Below are 20,859 nucleotides of genomic sequence, written 5' to 3'. Positions count from 1 at the left end.
TAGTCGGTCGAACTGAGAGAGTTTGATATTGAGTATTTCTTCTAGAACGCAATAAAAGGGCAAGTGTTGGCAGATTTCGTCGATGACTTTACCAATTTCCCCTAGGAAATACGGATGGCGCCTACAGGTAAGCCATGGAAGATCTACATTGACGCTCTTTTTGCCATTCAGTTGGGGGAGTAGGAGTATACATCATAACTGATGTTAGCAAGAAATTAATTACATGATAAAACTCACATTTAAAACCACCAACAACGAGGCAGGATATGAAGCATTGCTAGCAAGACTTGCCATGGCAGAAATGTTGAGGGCAAAACAAGTTGATGTACAGGTAGACTCCCAAGTTGTAGTCAACCAAGTAACGAAAGAGTACCTAACGAAGGGACCAAAGCTTAAAAAGTACCTACAACAAGTATGAGAAAGACGTGACTACTTCTCTTATTTCAACATAAAACAGATACCACGAGAAGACAATTAGAAGGTGGACAAATTAGCATGAGCCACGTTGGGCATGGATGAATCGATCTCGCCATGAGAGGTGACAAACAAGACATTAGAAACCCTTTCAGTTGAGGTTGAGATCTTAAAGATTATACTAGGAGCCCTTGAATGAACATTCAATGTGATGAAATATCTGACTATCGGGGAACTCCTAGACAAGAACAAGGCTGCTCGGTTCACTCTTGTGGGCGGGATATTGTACAAGTGGGGTTTCTCCATGCCTTTCTTGAGGTGCATTTCGTTGCAATAAACATAATACACCATAGCAAAAATACATGAGGGAGTATGTAGGAATTACTCTGGCAGGAAAGGTCCTTCAGGCGGGCTATTATTGGCCACCTACCCTTAGAGACATGGAAGAATTTGTTAGCAAGTGCGCAAAATGCCAGCTGCACGTGGCGATACTCCTTTGCCCGCCCGAAGAACTAACTTCAATCACAACATGCTAGCCATTCGTGCAATGAGAGGTAGACATCGTAGGACCCATGCCCCCAAGCAAAGGAGTAAAGTTGTCATCATCACTATGGATTATTTTACAAAATAGGTGGAAGTAGGATCTCTAGCAACAATTACAACTAAAAAGGTCACAAAATCTCTTTTGACGGCCATTGTATGTCGATTTGGTATACCTCGGAGTATAATTTCAGACAATGGATGACAACCCGATTCTGACCATTACTGTGACTAGGGTGTAGAACTCGAGATCAAAGTTAAATACTCATCCTAGGTCACCTACTAGCCAACAGGAAAGTCGAGGCTACCAACAAATCCATACTCAATATTCTAAAGAAGAATTGATGAGCAGAAAGGGGGCATGGACCGAGGAACTTTCAGAACTCTTATGGGTGTATAGGACAACCACAAAGACTCTGACAGGAGAAACTCCATTCGCCATGACTTATGACAATGAAATACTGATACCAATGGAGTCAGGATGCTGAGCTAAAAAGTCCAACGCTATAATGAAGAATAAAGTAACAAGGGGATACAAAAGAAAGGCTGAGCAATATTTCAATAGAATGGTTAAACCTAGATCATTCAAAGAAGGGGACCTGGTTCTAAAGAAAACAGAAACAACAATGTCGAGAGAGGGAAAAACCAGCCCTTAGTGGGAAGGGCCATACATGGGCTAATCACAGACTGAGATTGCATAGGCTCAAGGATGTAAAAGGGCAAGAGTTGCCCCACCCGTGCAACGCCAAACATTTCAGAAAATATTTTGCTTGATTTTTCTCTTGTAATCTAAAGATGCAATAAAGTTTACTTTTATTTAAATATTCTCTTCATTAATAACCCAACGCGGTCGAGCACTTAACTCGCCATCCTCAAGGCCAAGTGTTAGCAACGCTCATGCAATCCAGGCTAACACTTGCACTTGGCAACCAAAGGGTGGCACCACTTAAACAAGTGTGCCAACTCTTGCCAATGCAGTCAAGCACTCCTCCTGCCATCCTCAAAGTCGAATGTTAGCAACACGAATGCGATTGGGGCTAACACTCAGACTTGGCAAACAAAGGGTGGCATCAGTTAAACAAGTGTGCCAATCCTCACCAATGCAATCGAGCACTCCTCTCGCCTTCCTCAAAGTTGAGTGTTAGCAATGTGCATACAATTGGAGCTAACACTCGCACTTAGTATCAAAGGATGACTACAATTACTCAAGTGAGTTACTCTTCGCCAGCGCGGTCGAGCACATCTCTCTCCTCCCATCAAACCGAGTATTAGCAACACATATGCAATTGGGGCTAACACTCACACTCAGCAATCATAGGATGATGCCACTTATTCAAGTGCGTTACTCCTCGCCACTGCGATTGAGCACTTCTCCTGCCCCCATCAAGCTAAGTGTCAGCAATGTGCATGCGATGGAGGCTAACATTTCACTCGGTGATCAAGGGATAACGTCACTTACTCAAGTGTGCTACTCCTCACCAATGTAGTGGAGCACATCCCCTGCTACACATGACTTTTAGCAAAGCGCATGCGATCAAGGCTAACACTCACACTTAGTGATCAAAGGATGACACCACTTATTCAAGTGCGTTACTCCTTGCCAACGCGTTCAAGAATATCTCCTGCCTCCCATCAAGCCTAGTGTTAGCAACACACATGTGATTGGGGCTAACACTTGCACTCGACAGTCAAAGGATGATGCCAATTATTCAAGTGTGGTAATCCTTACAAGTGTGGTCGAGCACATCCGAGTGTTAGCAATGTGCATGCGATCGGGGCTAACACTCGCACTCAGAGATCAAGGGATGATGCCACTTATTCAAGTGCGTCAGTCCTTGCCAAAAAAAAAAAAAAAAAAAGCAACATAAGTTTAAACAAAAACAACATATGGGGTTCATACATAAAACAATTGAAGTCTGAATAGAATCACAAACCCAAAACAGAATTGTCGAAGGAATAATACAAGTACAAGTATGAAAAAATAAAGAAAGCTAAGGGTTGCGGGCCGGAGGCAAAAATGCATCACACATCACATCTCTACCCAAAGGTCCCTCAATTTCTGCTGACGAAGTTTATAATCAAGCCTTTAAGCTCTGTTATAGATACTTTCAGCTGCCATAAGTTATGGAGAGAGGTGGATAGCTTCCTTCTTGGAGGAGCTCATTTCATCATGTACTTCACCAACTTGTTGCTTAGAGGAGGCAGGTTTCTTCCTCAAAGTCTTTGTAATAGTTTTGAGTCATAAAAAGTGTTGGTTGTGCTTCTTGAGTTGCTTATTGGCCTCCTCGAACTGAGCCTCTGTCAGGGCCATCTCGCCACGGGCATAGTCAAAGTTAAGTTAAGCTTTCAGCAAGATTCCTCTGCCTAATTCACCATGCTCGCATACTCACTGCAGTGTTTCTTCATCTCCTCCATCTCTTTCTCCAAATGGCTAAGCCAATCTCACTCAATGTCACCTTCCTCTTCCAAAAGGTTAGCCTCGAAGTAACACCGTGACACCTCCTATTGGGATTTATCCAAATCCTGTCGAAGGTTAGCTACATCGCCTCGCAGAGCAACTATTTCATCTTCTAGTGCCTAAGAGAAGGAGCCCAATCACGAATAAGCAGCCTCTCATTCATCCCTCCCCACCTTCGAATCGGAAATAACCCGACGAGTACTATTAACAAAGGCACGCAGAGAACGAATATCCTCTTCCAAATGAGCCTAGTGGCCAACAATCCAAGCAACAAGCGAACTCACCCCCTAAGGAATGAAAGCGGTTAAGTTACGAATTAAAAAGGAAAAAGAAGACACACAACAAGAATGGAGAGACATACCAAAGAAAGGAAACCTTTGAGATTACACACTGTATGACAAACCAACGCATCCATGAAGTCATAAGCTTATGGGGTAGATGTCGAAGCTCAAGGGTGAGAAGAACTTGGAAGTTCCGAGGAATTGAATTCTTGACCAACAAAAGTAGGGAAGGGATCGTTGACATGTTCAAAAAAGGGGATGTGAAGGGGTATGACGGAAAATCCATGCCTTTGCTCTGCTTGATCTCACTAGGGGTAGAGGCAGAAACAGGATCTCAGAGGCAATAGGTGGAGAAACCCCTCCCCTCAGTGGAGAGACACTAAAAGGCAAGGAGGGAATGGAGACCTTTTTCCTACTAAAGTCAGAACTCAAACATTCACCTTGGGACAATAGCTAAGTGTCCAACAAAATGTCAAGAGTTTCCCCGCTGGATATAGTAGAAGAAAATAAATGAAGAGTATTAACCTTGGTCTCAACATTGCCAAAAAAGACACCGCAAACTAAATTAGAAGGTACCTCCTTGCCAACCTTGCATGACCTGGCGAGCTCATCGGATGTCGAAGTTGGCACCCTAAAATCCCCAAAAAAACGCTTCAAAGAAAGGACCTTGAAGGTCCTCCGAAATGGACCTAAGAAATTCGGAGCCTTACATCATATCAATGTCTACATCCCTTTGATCCAAGATATTGGCTAGACGGCCAAGGCTGGACATGGATGTTGAACCTTTTCTTAGTCAAGAGAATGGGATGATGAATGCCCATGAGGTTGGGTGGAAACGCCTTAAGGATCGAGCTAAGGGGAATCAAAGTCCAGTATCACCACTAGATCAACCTCCCTTTGATCTAAAATCACTGCCAAACTTTCAAGGATTGGTGAAGTTTGCCAAGCTGATTCGCGATCGCTCAATGAAGATGAAACTCGCCTTTGTGGCTGTTTAGAGCTACCTTGAGGGTTGAAGCCTCACAGTCAGAACTCGACCAGTCATGAGCTCTATTGATGCCACAAATTGGTCTACGGTCAGGCGAAGGCTTTTTCCCTTTTGTGTCAACGGAATAGAGGCGGCCTCTTTTGTCCACGAGGAACATAAATGGTCATGCCAAGATCACGGTCTTATGGAACAAGACCCGACAAAGCTCGAATCGAGAATTATTGATGATTAGCTTCTCCAACCGGAATTCCCAACAAGCATAGGAAGCAAAAAGTAATTTCTTATGCCAGTCCTTAACATGAGAGTAATGGGACTCATGATGCACCACACTATCGTTCATCTGAGAGCAGAAAATGCATTGGTTCCCATTGTGACCCCAAAGGCCATGAGTATAAACAAACTCCCGGGCTGTAAGGTCGGGATACTCCTAACTAGCCAGCTCTAGAACTTGTTGCCACGCCACACAACATGACTATAGAATTCCACAATTAGGAAAGAGCTGTGAAGTGGCCAAACCTAAGAACTCTAGAACGTCATGAATAGGACAACATAAGGGGAGCCAAAATCCCATAAAAAACATACTGATGTACGAAAAAAACTCATTCGACGAACCCTTCAAAGTTAACAACCCCATGACAAGACTAGGGAAAATCCATATCAATTTAATCTGGAACCTCGTATAAGTTCATCACCGAATCTAAGTCTACCTGGGTGGTGGTGGCAGACCAATAGTTTCCCATGAATCTCTTAAGGCGATGTGAGCCAGCTTCACTAGATATGTATGGGCACTCGTGAGGACGTGAGAAGCGTGAGCCACAGGTACCAAAGTGGGAAGTGTTACTGGGGGCCATTGGCAGCGAAAAGGATAAGACTGAGAAAGGGAAAAGCGATGGTAGACAAAGTGGAAGATTGAAACACAAGGAAATCAAGGTTCGAATGGAATGCAACACCAAGAAAGAAAAACAAAAACATGGGGAAAATGAATTTAAAAAGGAAACACGAGGTTGGGCAAAACCTAACAAGGAAGCAACATATGCCACTGGCACAAAGGCAAAACGGACAAAGCCCTTGATCCGTGCCACACAAAGGGAGATGAGATGTAAGCCAACATATGCTATCACAAATGTGGGAATATGTGTTTACAAGTAGCATAATTGCAAAGGAAGATAGAACAAACCAATGTTGTTGAAAAGGCCCACACAAAGCTAAAAAGAAAGAATGGAGATGAAAGGGTATAAGATTCTTGTTGCCGACTTGGAACAAGAATTTGCGGGGTAACTAATGGGCCCTTATCCCCCCTATGCTCACAAGCCAAACAGATCCAAGGTAGTAAGGTTCGGCCAGCTAGCCCCACCTCTTCAAGGAGTGAAGTTCGAAACAGGTTGGATCCACAATTCATGTGATCTGGGCGCACCTTATGGCATTACTAAGGAGCCCTAATATGAAAATCACCTTAATAATAGGGCGAACAATGCGGGATAATAACGCATGCTAGCGAGGATATGTCTCATGAAAGAGCAATTCAAGGGAGATTTAGATGCTAATAGCTTCACATGAAGGAAAGGCCAAATAAAAAAAATAAAAAAAGCTGCCAAGACTTGGAAAACCAATATAAATACCAGTCAAGATACGCATCTGGGGGAATTTCTTGCAGAAAGATACATTCTTAAAGGCACACTAAACTTTTATTGACTTAGGCATTAGAGGCGACCCTCGCCCAAACGAAGCCAACTTTCCTTTATTGCAAGTTTAGCCAAGAGCTAGGAAGGTGTACGAAACATGTCCAAATATAAGAAAAGTTTCGTTTGGATAGGAAAAGTATTTTATTTTATTTTATTATTATAATTTTTTTAAATTTTCATATAAAATATAATAAAGAATTCAACTTTTTTAAATATTAAAATATTATTTTAATAATATTTTATTTACTTTTATTTCAACTCACGGTTGAAACTTTGAAACTGAAAGTTAATTAATAGTCAAGTTGAAAACTAATTCTAGCTGACCAATCCTCGCAAGTTTTCGAGTTCCCGTTTAGACCAAAAAGCTCTATAAATAAGGCACAAAGAGTAGCATACCTAGGCTTGAAGGAGCAGCTCCACCAGCATCTTTTAACCTTTGCCTTTCAAGCACCGTTTATCTTTTCCATCTATAAAATTGAAAACAGTACAGGATGGTCCGTCCTTCGCTCGACACCCTCAAGGCCCCCACCATTAAGTTCCTTTGTAGCTACGGCGGCAAAATACTTCCCCGCTATTCCGACGGCAAACTCCGTTATGTCGGTGGCAAAACCCGTGTTCTCGCCTTCGACCGCTCCATCTCTTTCTCCGGTCAGTCAAGCTCTTTTTTGACTTTCTTTAGTAAGAATTTAAATTGAGAGGAAGATTATTTCGTTGTAATTTGTTATCTAAGTGCGCTGTTAATCATGGAAATTATTGAGCGTGGGATTTATGATTCTGTTACAGAGCTGTTGATGAAGCTCGGGGACATGTGTGCCACTTTGGTAAGCCTTCGTTGCCAATTGCCCACTGAGGACCTTGACGCTCTGGTAACGATCACCTCCGATGAGGATCTCGCAAATCTCATCGAGGAATACGACCTAGCGGCGTCGCCACCGTCGTCTTTGAAGATCAGAGCAGTCCTGTCGCCACCTAAAACTGCCAAAAAAACCAGTTCTCCTCGTCCTTCACCATCGCCGTCGGCTTCCTCTTTATCGAAATCTTCGTCTTCATCCACTTCGTCATCTCACAGTCCCACCGGTTCCACTCAGAGGTTTTCGGTGCTGGTTGCCGATACATGTTTCCGCCAGATGTCGCCACCGATGGCGTATCAGAGATCTGCCCCGAAAATTCATCCTCACTGTGCTTACCATGCTCATGATGGAAACCCAAGACAGAACTATCTCGTCCACAGCGGGAATTATTGGCAAGAGCCCTAAACCAATGGCACAAAAACACTTCCTTGCAAAGGCTAAGCAAATCTATAATGGAGAAAAAAAAAATTAACTACTCCAAATAGAAAGACGAACCCAAAACGATCCCGAGTTTCATCTCTACATACATATACATATATATATATTTGTGTTATGTAATGGGACTGTAAAAACACGAGAAGGATTGCTTTTTGAATCCGTCGCCATTAATGAATTTCAGTCCAATTTCGTTATGCATCCAGGAGGAAAATGTAGTGATGACTGGTGAGTTACGTTCGTTTGGTTCTGTTTTGGATTCCAAATCAGTTATTGTTTGCATAAACAGCTTCATCCATTGGCCGGCCATTCCCCATTATCCGCTGTTACTTTCGCCGTCGTCTATTGGCTTTCGTAACCGTAATCGTAAACTCAGGGTGCCATGTGTTTCAGTTACGTTGCCTCCGCCCCCCCTTTTTTTTTGTTTGGTCAATCCTCGCACGAGTGGCTCGTGTGCACTATCAGGACCATTTTTTTTTTTTTTTTTTAATTTCTGTAATTTTGAACTTGTGGTTTGCAGGTTACCGAAGGAACATGTGGAGCGACTCGAGAGGGAAGACGATTGCCCAGATAGGAACCCCTTCAAAGATTGGGAAAACATTTGCTTCAGGTCACTTAAAGGACCACCATTCGGCATTCGTGGCATAATTGCCTTGGCTGCAATAAAATTGTGGCTCTTATTTCAATTTGTATACTTATCGTGATTCATTTCAATTCATTCCAGATTTTATCAAAATAAATATATAAATTTTTATGATTTAATGTAATTCGTCACATTAATTAGTAAGTTTACATTTATCAAAACTCGTTGTAGGTATAGCCCTCATAAAAAATAATGATAGATACAACTAGATGCATTTTCTCCACACTTTGTCAAAAAACTTGAGACCCACCATTACAAAATAGATTTTTTTACTTGTCTCTCAAATTTACTAACTTTTTTCAAATGGAGTGGTTTGGACTTGCGCACCTGAACTGTATGTAACATTAATAAAAAAATCAAATTGGTAATTATTTTTTAAAATAGCTGATATAAAAAGTTTCTACATCACTGTTCTGCTGAGTGTGTAAAAACAAAAAAACTTAGAATAGATTTTTTTAGAAAAATATTATGGATGTAAACTCATCTCATCTCATTATTATAATTTTTTCAAATTTTCACTCAAAATATAATAAACAATTCAACTTTTTCAAATATCAAAACAATAATAATATTAAAAAAAATATTCCAACAATATTTTATTCAACTCATCTCTAAATCCAAACGGGGCTCTAAGTAGGATGATTACTTTTCTAGCAAATTAGATTTTATACTTGTTTTCCCTTAAAAGTAAAAGAATTTTTCTAGAGAAGTAGGATTTATGCATGGATTGTCAATCAATTTCTCATCAGTTCTATTAGATACAGGCGATTTGAGCACCAATCGCGTACCAAATGCTGAGGTGGATTGAGTCATGTCAGATGCCATTTGAAAAAAAAAACAAACAAAAAGAAAAGAAGAGAAAGATAAAGAAGAAGAAAGATAAAGAAGAAAGACGAAGTTGATGAGTATTTCATGAATGTCTCCCATTTGAAAATGAGAAAATGAAATCACAGAGTAAAATGAAGCTCCAAACCGACAAAGAAGTGTACAGGCCAGACGATCCCATTATCATCTTCGTCTAGATCTCCAACCCCCATGCCATCGACGATCGTTCCATCTCCCTCTTGCTCGAGCACCTTAGTTTCGAGATCAAATAATTAAAAATTTCTGGCCATTCTTCCCTCATTCCACGGCCATTCATCTTCCTTGGTCTCCTCCTAAAATTTGTAGCCAAAACTTTAGTATAGAGATCATTTCAAAAAGAATTTACATGGCCATTCTTCATCTTCCTTGGTCTCCTCCTCAAATTTCTATCAAATTTCTAGTCAAAACTTTAGTGTAGGGATCATTTCAAAGAGAATTTATATACCCAGAGAATAGATAGGAATCAAAGTTGTTTACTTGATGAGAAAGAAAAAAGAAAAAAGAAAACTAATTGATAACTATCAACTTCAAAATAGCATTTAAAAAAAAAAACTTCAAGACAACAACTTTTTAGACTTTTCAGAGCAGCAACTTTCGTCTCCCGTCTCATCCATGCGCACCGTTTCATTAACCCCATTCCATGTCATCTTCGGTGTGCATGGGTGCACAAAATTGCTTGAAATAAGACTTTTCCATTTCCCATTCACTGCATATATGCAAATCTATGTGAGTTTGTCAGAAACCATAATTCCATCCCTGTAAATTATAATATTATATGAGAGAAACTTATAGGAACTTGATAAAAAAAAATCCATATTTTCGCATGAAACAAGATTATATTAAGAAACTTAAAAGAACATCATATCCAAAGGAAAGTTTGAGCCTTTTTGGGAGGTTTGGATAGTGAACTGAAATGAAATTAAAGTTAATAAAATATTATTTTTTAATTTTATTTTTAGATTTAAAAATTTTGAATTATTTATTATATTTTATATGCGAGTTTGTAATAATTAGATGAGATGAGTATACAAATGAAATTTGGTTTACTATTTCAAGGAATATTTTTTATTTTGAGCTATAGATATATATATATATATATTTTTTAAATGATATAGATATAGATATTATTAGTTGTCCTCTAAATTACATATGTAGAATCAAGATATTTAAGTGCATACTTTTTTGTCTGCATCATGATATTTATATCCTTTGGATGGGGTGTGCTAATTGCCATGGACAATGGCTAACCGTGATGGATGGTGTGCATTTTGAACGGATTCGACCCAAGTACGAATTGGGAATTGCCACAGCTCGGATGAGCCAGAAATGGTGCTATTTCCCACATCAACGTTAACCGTATGCTTCCAAACCCGAAAGTTGGTAACGAAAGCACATGGGGACCATTATTTTGGGAACCATTTTAGGCCATCTCTACTCAAATTTATAACTTGTGCAAAAGGGAGTGGCCCAAGAGAGTGACTGGCCTCCATGATATAGCTGGTACATGAATGTGCACCGAAACACCCCCTACAAGATCTATACGCAAATGAGGATTACAAAATAAGAAAAAAGATATTTAAAACATAACGAAATCAATCACACTCGCACATGATAGACAAGATTTACTAGGTTTGGCGGCTGTACAGAAATAATATTATATATATAGTAAGTCCTAATTAGTGGGTCGGATCAATAAATAGAAATGGGCCAAATATTTTTGCTTTGTTGTGCTCAAGCCTCGAAGTTTATTGAAAATTGATTAAAAATTCGCACACAAACAGAGCTGGACTCCACATAAACCAGCCCAAGACCTGTTAGCGTGGAGGATATTTTGACAAAATTTATTTATTTATTAAATAAATTGCAAGGAGGAGTGTTTTTTGGGAGAAAAGAAAGGATTTCCACTCATATTGTAGTATTTGAAAGTAAGATCACTCAAACGTAGCTAGATTCCTTTTGCTGACTTGGTTTTAGATAGATATGAGATCATATCCAACAAATCAAGGAGCCAAACATATTTTTAAGAGAGTTCATCACTGTTATCTTTTGTGATAAAGGAATCAAAGGAAAAAAAAAAAAAATAATAGTTTAAGATTATGGTGCGGGTGATCATATCTTTATCCCTATTTTTTTTTTTTTTTTGGTATCAATGGGTCAATTCAAAAGCCTTCGTTTGTTGTGCTTAAAGATTTGACCATCCATGCATGCTATCCCCTCAAAACACATTTTTATTGCTGCCTTCGAGTGCTTCTGAAAAACTCCTCCAAACTAAGGTTTAATGAAGGACAGTGACATTAGACATAAGCAGTGTCCTCTCCTATATCACATGAGAAAGAACACCCATCCTCATCATCTATTACTTTCCTCTTCTTCAAGTTACTTTTTGCCGGTAGAAACTCATTGCATGCTCTCCAAGCGAAGGTTTTTTAATTGGGATTTTTAAGATTCCCTAGCATCTTCCAAAATCTTTTCCTTTCTTCTGCCGTTGATCCTGCTCTCTTGGACTTAAAAAACCAACTTGTAGAACCCGATCTGCAATGTGATGTGGAGATACAGCTCTTACTTTTCTGAACATTGCATCACTTAGTCTCACTGTCAATTAGATTATCCATTGTTTCTTCATCCAGCTGTCTTTTCCATTGCCTTCCCTCCGTCTACACCCTTGCTTAAACCATTTCCTTGGCTCCCATATTCCTCTCCACGCATAGGATGGATATAATATTCTTCCATGCTTTGACTCAAAGTAATGCACTTTCGGGAAGAGAGTTTTCGTCTTGTATAATTTGCCATCCTTGCTTTGCTAGAAGGGCCATGTTAAAAGCCCTGAGATCTTTGGAGCACAGCCCCTCGTTGTGTTTGACTCGTACATTTTATCCCAACTTACCCCATGGATTTTATGCTCTCTTTTTGTCCCAACCAAATCTAGCTATCATAGACTCTCAAGGTTGGTTTGGTTACACAAAACCAAACCATCTCATCTCATCTCATATAATCATTACAATTTTTTCAAACTCCCACATAAAATATAATAAACAATTCAACTTTTTCAAATTCTAAAACAAAAATAATATTAAAATTTTATTTATAGTAATATTTTATTAAACTTTCAACAAAACATCTTATTTCATCTCATCTCATCTGTGTAATCAAATGAGGCCTCAATCCTTGCATAGATTGCTGGCAATCTGAAGCAACTCATTGAGTAGGTAGGAATGGTTAGAGCCAGAGCCTTTATAAGAATTTCCCTCCTGCCTATGAAAGCAATTTTTCTTTCCAACTATGAAGTTTCATCCATACTTTGTCTTTAATCTCGGAAAAAGCTTTCTGCTTTGATTTGCCTGTCACAGGCGGTAGTTGCTTAACTCTATCCACGCCCCCAAAAGACCATTACGTTCTCCTGTTTTCTAAAGACTAAGGATGTTTTGTCCCTATTAACCTTTTGCTCAGAACTAGCCCCGTATCTGTCCAGATCCTCTGCAAATTTCTATTTTCCTGCTCCATGCTTGCTTTGCAAAATATACACCATCGTCGACAAAGAATAGTGAATAATCTGTACAGCTCCTTGACATATACTTATCCTAGATACTTGTCTATCTTCATCAGCGTTCTTCAATGGGCTGTAAAACCTTCAACAAACACAAGGAAAAGATAAGAGCATAAAGGGTCCCTTATCTCAAACCTCTAGTTGGTACCACTGGCCCTTTCGGCTCCCAATTTATTAGAATTCAGAAAGTTACTGATCTAACAGAAAACATATCAAATCTGCCCACCAATGAGCAAACTCCATCTTCTGCATTATTGCTTCCAAAAAACTGCATTCCACTCCATTGCAAGCCCTGTTCATGTATACTTTTATCGACAAAAGGCTCTTTTCGCCTCCTTTTCTGCCTTAAAAAATGTATCATTTCATATGCCACCACCTCATTATCGATAATGAGTCTACCGAGACTAAATACACTCTGATTTTCAGATATCACATAGGACTAGAGTAGCTTCAACCGATTAGCTAGCACATTTTATATCAATCTGTAAATCACATTACATAAGCTAATAGGCCTATAATCCAGAACCAACACTGTTTTTTTTTTCCTTTCAGAAATGAAGTTACGAATTTTACCTTCATTTAGATCTGCCAAGATAGCTTTCGTGAAAAATCTCCCCATGATGTGCCAGTAGTTCTGGTAAAAGATTGGAGCCATAACATATGGTGATCAAGGTGCTTTGGTTGGATTCCTTTGACTCAACACTGAAAAGATCTCCCCTTTAGTGAACACCTTTACAAGCTCTACATTCATTGCTTCTGTGACCCTGCCCTCTAGACCTTCCATAAAACCCATCTCATTATCATTCATTGCAGAAGAAAATAGAGAGTTGATCAAATAGTTTGCTATTATCCCATGTCTTCATTCCCCATCACACCATTCACTTGTCTCCTCACTTACACCTTCAATGGCATTCCTTTTTTGCTTTGTGATGCCTTCGGATGGAAGTATTTAATATTCTAATGATCTTCTTCTAGCCACACCGCCTTTGTCTTATGCCTCTGCATGATTTCGTCACGTTCCAGCCATCCTTGTAGCTCCTCCTAATTTCTAGCTTCTCTATGATCCTCCATTATCTCTCAATCTAGTGCCCTCTTTTTTTTTTTTTTTGGAGCCTCTTTCTCGGTTTCGTTTCTTATTTTAATTTTCGGTTGTGCATGTCCGAATTTTTCTTGATTCCACTAGACCAACTGTTGACTGTATCCTTCGATAAACTCACCCAAAAGTTCAAAAGTCATCTCCTATGTAACATCTCTCCATGAGTATGATATCACTTGTTCTTGCTCCTTTGACTCTATCCATATTGCTTAATATGTTTTCCTTCTTCTCATGAAGCTACTGGTGCCACAAGTATACAAAACTAGTGGTAAGTAGTCTGAATATTGTAACATCTGGCCCAACACGAAACTCGTGTTTGAATTTTTTTTGAAGAAAAAGCCCATTTGAGTTTTAACTAGTATTTTGGAAATAGATTACGGTCAATTGGTTTAATTCAATTAATATTTTTTTATTTTATTTGGTATGGAGTCCGACATAGTTATGGAACGAATTAGACTAGTTTTGATGTATGTCTAGCCCAAATACTTTGAAACGAGCCCTAAAGCCAAGCCGATGAGATCATGCCATGCATGCTTTTTCTTATTTTTCCTAGGGTTTCAACCACCAATTTAGGTACCATCTCATGGACGTAGAACCTCCCTCAACTAGGGTTGCTCTTCACGCCCGTTTCTCCACAATCTTGCACTAATGCACGTCTCTCCCATTTGTTTCTCTAGAGTTTTTATTAGTTTTTGTTTCTATATATATGCGACTTCAACACGTCCTGCATACTTTCTCTTCCTCTTAAACACAAGACCCCACGGCAAAATAACTATCCACCTCTGCCCTCCTACACCATGAAACACGTGCACTGCCATAGAGATAGCAACCACAGCATTGCATGCCCCTCCCACCGTCCAACTTCAGTGCACGTTCTCACACCCGCATGAAGACCAACAGCCACATCTCCTAGCGTTAACCACGGGACCACCGTGGAACAGCAGCGCAGCAACGCAGCACCCCATCCACTGGCAAGATTGATCCCAGCCCGAAACGCACGAACCACATCCCCTGCACCACAGAAAACACCGTGTGATAGGACCGCCCAGCCCACACTCAGACTCTATATCACAGAATAACCACCACCACATCGTAGTATCCTCCCTCTTAGCCACCGTGCAAGGTCAAGAGCCTTCACAACATGTAATAACCCTGCTTCTTGTGTTTGTAAAATGCCTGGGCGAAAATGTAAATGGAAGTAGATATGTAATGAACTGTAAGATGCGCAGAAACTGTTTGTAAAAATGGCAAAGCCAATTGATTGAATAAAAAGATAGAGGGCTCTTTCGAGGGATCCCTTGACCTCTAACATTCCAGTAAAAGTTTCAGTATTAATGTTCAGATGCCTTTCCTTCCTTCCGTCCCACTACATATCAACGCAAGGATGAAAACTAAACAAATAAAAAGATGACACTTGTCCTTTAAAATAACAGACTTAGACTTAAAATAACAACCCATAAATGGAAGTTCTAGAAATAAGTAGTTGCTCAAAACGGTGTGTTGCGGTTCACTCCAATTGATGAAACGATGTGCTTCATCCTCAGCAAAATGGTGAGTTCCTTCATGACTTCACTCTAAACGGTGTGTTCCCAGTTGAGTTAAACACTTCAGTTGCTTCTGTTGACTTCGACTTCATCACTTCATCTCTTAGCAATGAACCCTAGCCTCCATGCCGTGCTTATCTCCCTCTCCTTTAGTGAGGCCATGACAATCCCCACCCCTTAAAGGACCTTGCCCACAAGGTATGGGTACATTTCCTTCAACCTCCATAGTAGTTCCCAACTGTTATTTTCTTCTGAAGCCCCAACCCATTTGATTAAAACCTCAGTCACTGCCCTCTCTCCTTGTCTCTTAAGGCGTCAATCCACTACAGCTTCAGGTCTTGGTTGGACTACTCCCTCTGAGTTCACTGGTGGCAACGCTAGAAGTGGACATATCTGAGCCCCTAATTTCTTTTTCAAGCAAGAGACATGAAATATGGGATGAATACGGGAAGTGGGAGGTAGATCTAATTTATAAGAAACCTCGCTGGAGGATTCGAAATGGGCCATAAAACCTCGGTGACAACTTGAGGTTGTGACGAGCAAAGATAGAACTCTGCCTATAGGGCTGCAATCTGAGGTATACATAGTCGTTCTCTTCAAATTCCCTTTCCGATCTTTTTTTATCTGCACAAAATTTCATCCGTTGTTGTGAAGCTTCAAGATTTTATTTTAGTATCGCCTTGATCTAATCTCTTTGGCATAATAACTTATTAACTGCCTCATTAGCTGCTGTACCAGGTATCTAACTGATAAGTCTGAGAGGAGAGTATCCATAGAGGGCCTCAAAAGGGGTTGTTTTGGTCTATGTGTGGTAAGAAGTATTATACCACCATTTGGCCATAGGTAGCCATTGTCCCCACCCCTTAGGTTTGGCCCCTGCATAGCATCTCAAATAACCCTCCAGTGTCTTGTTAAGGGCCTCTGTTTGACCAATAGTCTCAGGATAGTAAGCAGAGCTGTAATTGAGAGTAGAACCCTGTAATTCGAACAAGGCCTTCCAAAATGAGCTTAAAATTACTAGATCACTGCCAGAAACAATTATCTTCGGCAGCCCATGTAGCTTGAAAATCTCCTTTAGGAAGAGTTGGGCCACTATTGCAGCTGTGTAAGGGTGTGCTAAGGTCAGAAAATGACCTTACTTGGTCAACCTGTCAATAACTACTAGAATCACATTGGCTCCTTGTGACGAAGGAAGCCCTTCCACAAAATCTAGAGAAATGGCCTCCCATGCTTGTGCTGGGATTGGAAGTGGTTGGAGGAGGCATGGGGACAGAACATTTTCAATTTTATTTACCTGGCAGATGTCACATTCCCGAACCAATTTTTTTATGTCCTTCTTCAAGCCCTTCCAATAAAAATCTCTCTTAGCTCTTTGATAAGTCTGTAAGTACCCTGAATGGCCTGCTTGAGGATCCAAGTGTATGAAACTTAGCACTTTAGCTTTAAACTGTGATTGAGGGTCAATTACTATTCTTCCCTTTTTAAGAATTAAATCCTGTTGTAATACATACCCCTTAGGGCCTTGCTGGTTGTTTTGCAGTTTCTATGGGGTGTCTTGAAGCTCGGGTGAAGAGATGTAAGTAGCCTTCAATTCCTCTATCCAGATTGGAGTAGGAAAAGTAATAAGGCCCAAATATTCCTCTTGAATTAGATCTAGTTCATGCCTTCGAGAAAGAACATCAGCCACTTTGTTTTCCCTCCCTTGCTTGTACTAAACTATAAAATCATAGCCCATTAATTTTGTGATCCATTTTTGCTATTTAACCGTGCCCACCTTTTGTTCTAAGAGATACTTGAGTGACTGCTGGTCGATTTTAACAATGAAGGTCTGACCCAATAAATAGGGTCTCCACTTGTGGACTGCAGCGACTAGAGCTAGGAGCTCTTTTTCATAGGTAGATAGGGCCAAAGCTTTCCCCTTCAATGCCTTGCTTAAATAGGCAATAGGTTGGACCTCTTGCATTAATACGACCCCCACCCCACATCCACTTGCATCGCACTCAATAACGAGTTTTTGGGAAAAGTTGGGCAACCTTAACACTGGTGGAGTTGAGACTGCTGCCTTAAGTTTCAGAAACACCTAATTAGCCTTGAGTGGGGCTGCAATAAGGCCATAACTACGTATCAACTTCCGGAAATACCCTGTCAAGCCTAGGAAGCCCCTCAAGGCCTTAGTATTAACTGGAGTTGGCCATTCCACCATTGCTTGTACCTTCTTTGGGTCAGCTTTAACACCCAAACCAACAACTATGTGGCCCAAATACTCGACCTTGGCTACTCCAAACTGACACTTGGATAGTTCGGAGAACAAGCAGTGTGTAGATAAGGTTTGTAGGACCACTTTAAGATGCCTAATGTGTTGTTCCATGGTGCGGTTGTACACCAAGATATCATCAAAAAATACTTAGACAAATCTTCGTAAATACTGCCTAAAAATTGTGTTCAATAGCCCTTGAAATGTAGAGGGCACATTGGTAAGCCCAAATGGCATTACCAAGAACTCATAATGCCCCTCATGAGTTCAGAAAGTCGTTTTAGGGATATCCTCGGGTACTACCCTTATTTGATGATAGCCAGATCGAAGATCCAGCTTTGGGAACACAGCTGCCCCATGTAGTTCATCTAGGAGTTCGTCAATCACTGGAATGGGAAAATTATCCTTAAACATTTCCTAGTTTAGTGCCCGATAGTCAACACATAAGCGCCAACTCCCATCAGCTTTTCGAACCAATAAAACAGGTGATGAAAATGGACTAGAGCTTGGTCTAATGACACCTGTCTTCAGTAATTCAGCCACTATTTTCTCCATTTCTAACTTTTGGTAGAAAGGGTATCGATAAGGCCGTGTAGAAATGGGACTAGTGCCATCCTTAAGAACAATGTGATAGCCATGAGACCTCTCACGGGTGGCAACCTGGTGGGCTCATCAAAAACCTATTTAAAAGCTGATAAAACTTGTTTAATGCCAGAATGGTTCACCTCATTGGCCAATAATGCAGGTTCAGCTTGTAATTGTAGGATTAAACCCTTCCCTTTGTAACAAGAGTTCAAAAACAGTTTGTGACAAATAGAGAATGATGTTTGTTGTAATTGAAGGCCCTTAAACAAAACTGATTTTCCCTACCACTGAAACTGCATTTGTAGGGCAGAAAAATTCCAATTTATGGACCCAAGAGATTCCAATCACTAAATCCCTAAGACTCCATCACACCCAGCTAGGGGTAATACAAAATAAGAGGGTTTAAAACAAGCCCCCTGAATCCGAGTAGCTACTACATTACAGGATTCCAAGGTTTCTACCACTTCACCATTAGCCACTTGCACTTTTAATTTCAGCTCACTATTAACGGGCAGCTTAGTCTTTGTAACAATAGATGGGTCTAGGAAGTTGTGAGTACTTCCGGTATCCACTAAAACGAGCACAAATGCAGCACCACTATGTCCATGTAATCTCATAGTTTTAGGGCAAGGAGTACCTGTTAACGCATTCAGTGTAAGTGTTGGGCCATCCAGTGCTGTTGGTGGTACTGTTTCGGTCATGTCTGTGGTGTCATAGAACACTTCTTCTCCCTTTTCCTCACTATTCTAATTAGCAACTTGTAAGAAGTAAATCTTTGGAGATTTACACACATGACCCAGATGCCATTTTTCTTCACAATGAAAACATAACCCACACTTCCTTTTATCATCCATGTGGCTCGGTAACACCCTCCTTAGAGGAGTAGGGGACTTTGGTGTTTGAGTTGTACTCATGTTAGGAGCTAACCACTGATTTCTAGTGGTGTTTTGATATGAATTTATGTCTCCCCATGGTTTAACACTGCTTCTGGTGCTAACCTTAAATTCTTCTTGTATTTTTACAAGGCTAAAAGCTATGTTGAGGTACGCTGGTTTGAGCAATCGAAGAGGAAGACGGATTTCATCTTTGAGGCCGCTAAGGAAGTAGCTTAACTTATGGGTGTCAGAGAGCCCTTTAAGTCGGTTTGAGAGAGACTCAAACTAAGACTTATACATAGCCACTGTCGAAGTTTGTTTCAGTTGGTGAGAGACTCCATCGGATCATCATACGCTGTCGGATCAAAGCGTAGTTGAAGTGCTTCAGTGAAGGTCTGCCAATTCATAAACTACCCTGTGTCAATCGCATCTTGATACCAAGTGAGAGCCTCCCCTTCCATGTGGTATGAGGCCATTAAAAGCTTTTGTGCAACAGCTGTTTGATAAAATGTAAAGTAATGGTTCATCTTCAAAACCCACCCTGCTGGGTCCTCCCCGCAAAAATGAGAAAAATCTAACTTGACTCCCCTGGGTCCTTGTCTACGTTGCTCTCCTTCTAGTTCTACATCTGGGTTTGCTTCTTGTCTCTCTTGATGTTCATGGTTGAGGTTTTGAGCCTGATTTGCTAAAACTGTTCTTAGCATATCAGATATTTGATGCATTTGTTCTCTCATGTCATGAATGGATTGATCATGCTACAGTAGCATATCTTGTTGTTGCTGCTTGGTGCGGATGTTCTCAGCCATTAGGACATTAGGCTCTAGATACCACTTGTAATGACTCTACTTCTTGTGTTTGTAAAATGGATGGGCGAGAATGTAAATGGAAGTAGATATGTAATTAACTGTAAGATGCGCAGAAATTGTTTGTAAAATGGCAAAGCCAATTGATTGAATAAAAAGATAGAAGGCTCTTGCGAGGGATCCCTTGACCTCCAACGTTCCAGTACAAGTTTCAGTATAGATGTTCAGATGCCTTTCCTTCCTTCCATCCCACTACATATCCACGCAAGGATGAAAACTAAACAAATAAAAAGATGACACTTGTCCTTTAAAATAACAGACTCAAACTTAAAATAACAAACCAGAAATGAAAGTTCTAAAAATAAGCAGTTGCTCAAAATGGTGTGTTACGGTTCACTCCAATTGATGAAACGGTGTGCTTCATCCTCAGCAAAACGGTGGGTTCCTTCATGACTTCACACTAAACGGTGTGGTCCCAATTGAGTTAAACACTTCAGTTGCTTCTGTTGACTTCAACTTCATCTCTCAGCAATGAACCCTAGCCTCCATGTCGTGCTTATCTCCCTCTCCTTTAGTGAGACCATGACATAACACCGCCCTACACCACCGTCGCTCAGCCGTTAAAAACACCATCCACGAAATACTCTGTTTCTAACCCCCTGAAACAAAGGAAGTAGTCTTCCCCACCATAAGCCACCAACCTGCCACCCCACGCCACCAGCCTCCTCCACGTCGTCGCCACCTGCACAGAAAGTGCTGACCTGGCATCTCAGCCACCGCTCACTCTACGTAATTTCACGACGTACCCCACGACCTTCCTCCCGTATGCATTTATCCTCACCGTTCTCTCTCTCTCTCACCCTCTCGTGCTCAGTCGTGCAACTCGACGGAATTTTCACCTCACCACACCCAGATTTGTCACAACTCCTCTCGGTGAGCCTCCATCACAAGACCTGGTCTAGGTACTCTTCCTTGCAAACAAAGAACAAACATGGCTTATTA

The 20,859-nt window shown here is 40.6% G+C and overlaps 1 protein-coding gene across 2 annotated transcripts; it reads left to right on the top strand.

Moving 5' to 3' along the window:
• Positions 1 to 6,752: 6,752 nt before the first annotated feature.
• Positions 6,753 to 8,411, top strand: LOC108992907. 2 transcript variants are annotated; one of them, XM_018967626.2, is made up of 3 exons: positions 6,753 to 7,011; positions 7,147 to 7,877; positions 8,170 to 8,411. In XM_018967626.2, exons 1-2 carry the CDS (start codon positions 6,855 to 6,857, stop codon positions 7,617 to 7,619), a joined length of 630 nt encoding a protein of 209 aa, XP_018823171.1. In that variant the 5' UTR covers positions 6,753 to 6,854; the 3' UTR covers positions 7,620 to 7,877; positions 8,170 to 8,411. The 2 variants fall into 2 exon arrangements, with proteins under 2 accessions (XP_018823171.1, XP_018823170.1); XM_018967625.2 differs by having other exon boundaries at positions 7,147 to 8,041.
• Positions 8,412 to 20,859: the final 12,448 nt, after the last annotated feature.

Source organism: Juglans regia, chromosome 16, assembly GCF_001411555.2.
Source record: "Juglans regia cultivar Chandler chromosome 16, Walnut 2.0, whole genome shotgun sequence".
Classification (NCBI taxonomy): Eukaryota; Viridiplantae; Streptophyta; class Magnoliopsida; order Fagales; family Juglandaceae; genus Juglans; species Juglans regia.
This window is presented reverse-complemented; position numbering and strand designations above follow the sequence as displayed.

Coding starts and splice junctions, on each gene's coding strand:
- LOC108992907 (XM_018967626.2), top strand. CDS start 6,855: ATGGTCCGTCCTTCGCTCGACACCCTCAAGGCCCCCACCATTAAGTTC. Junction 7,012..7,146: donor CCGCTCCATCTCTTTCTCCG/GTCAGTCAAGCT, acceptor ATTCTGTTACAG/AGCTGTTGATGAAGCTCGGG.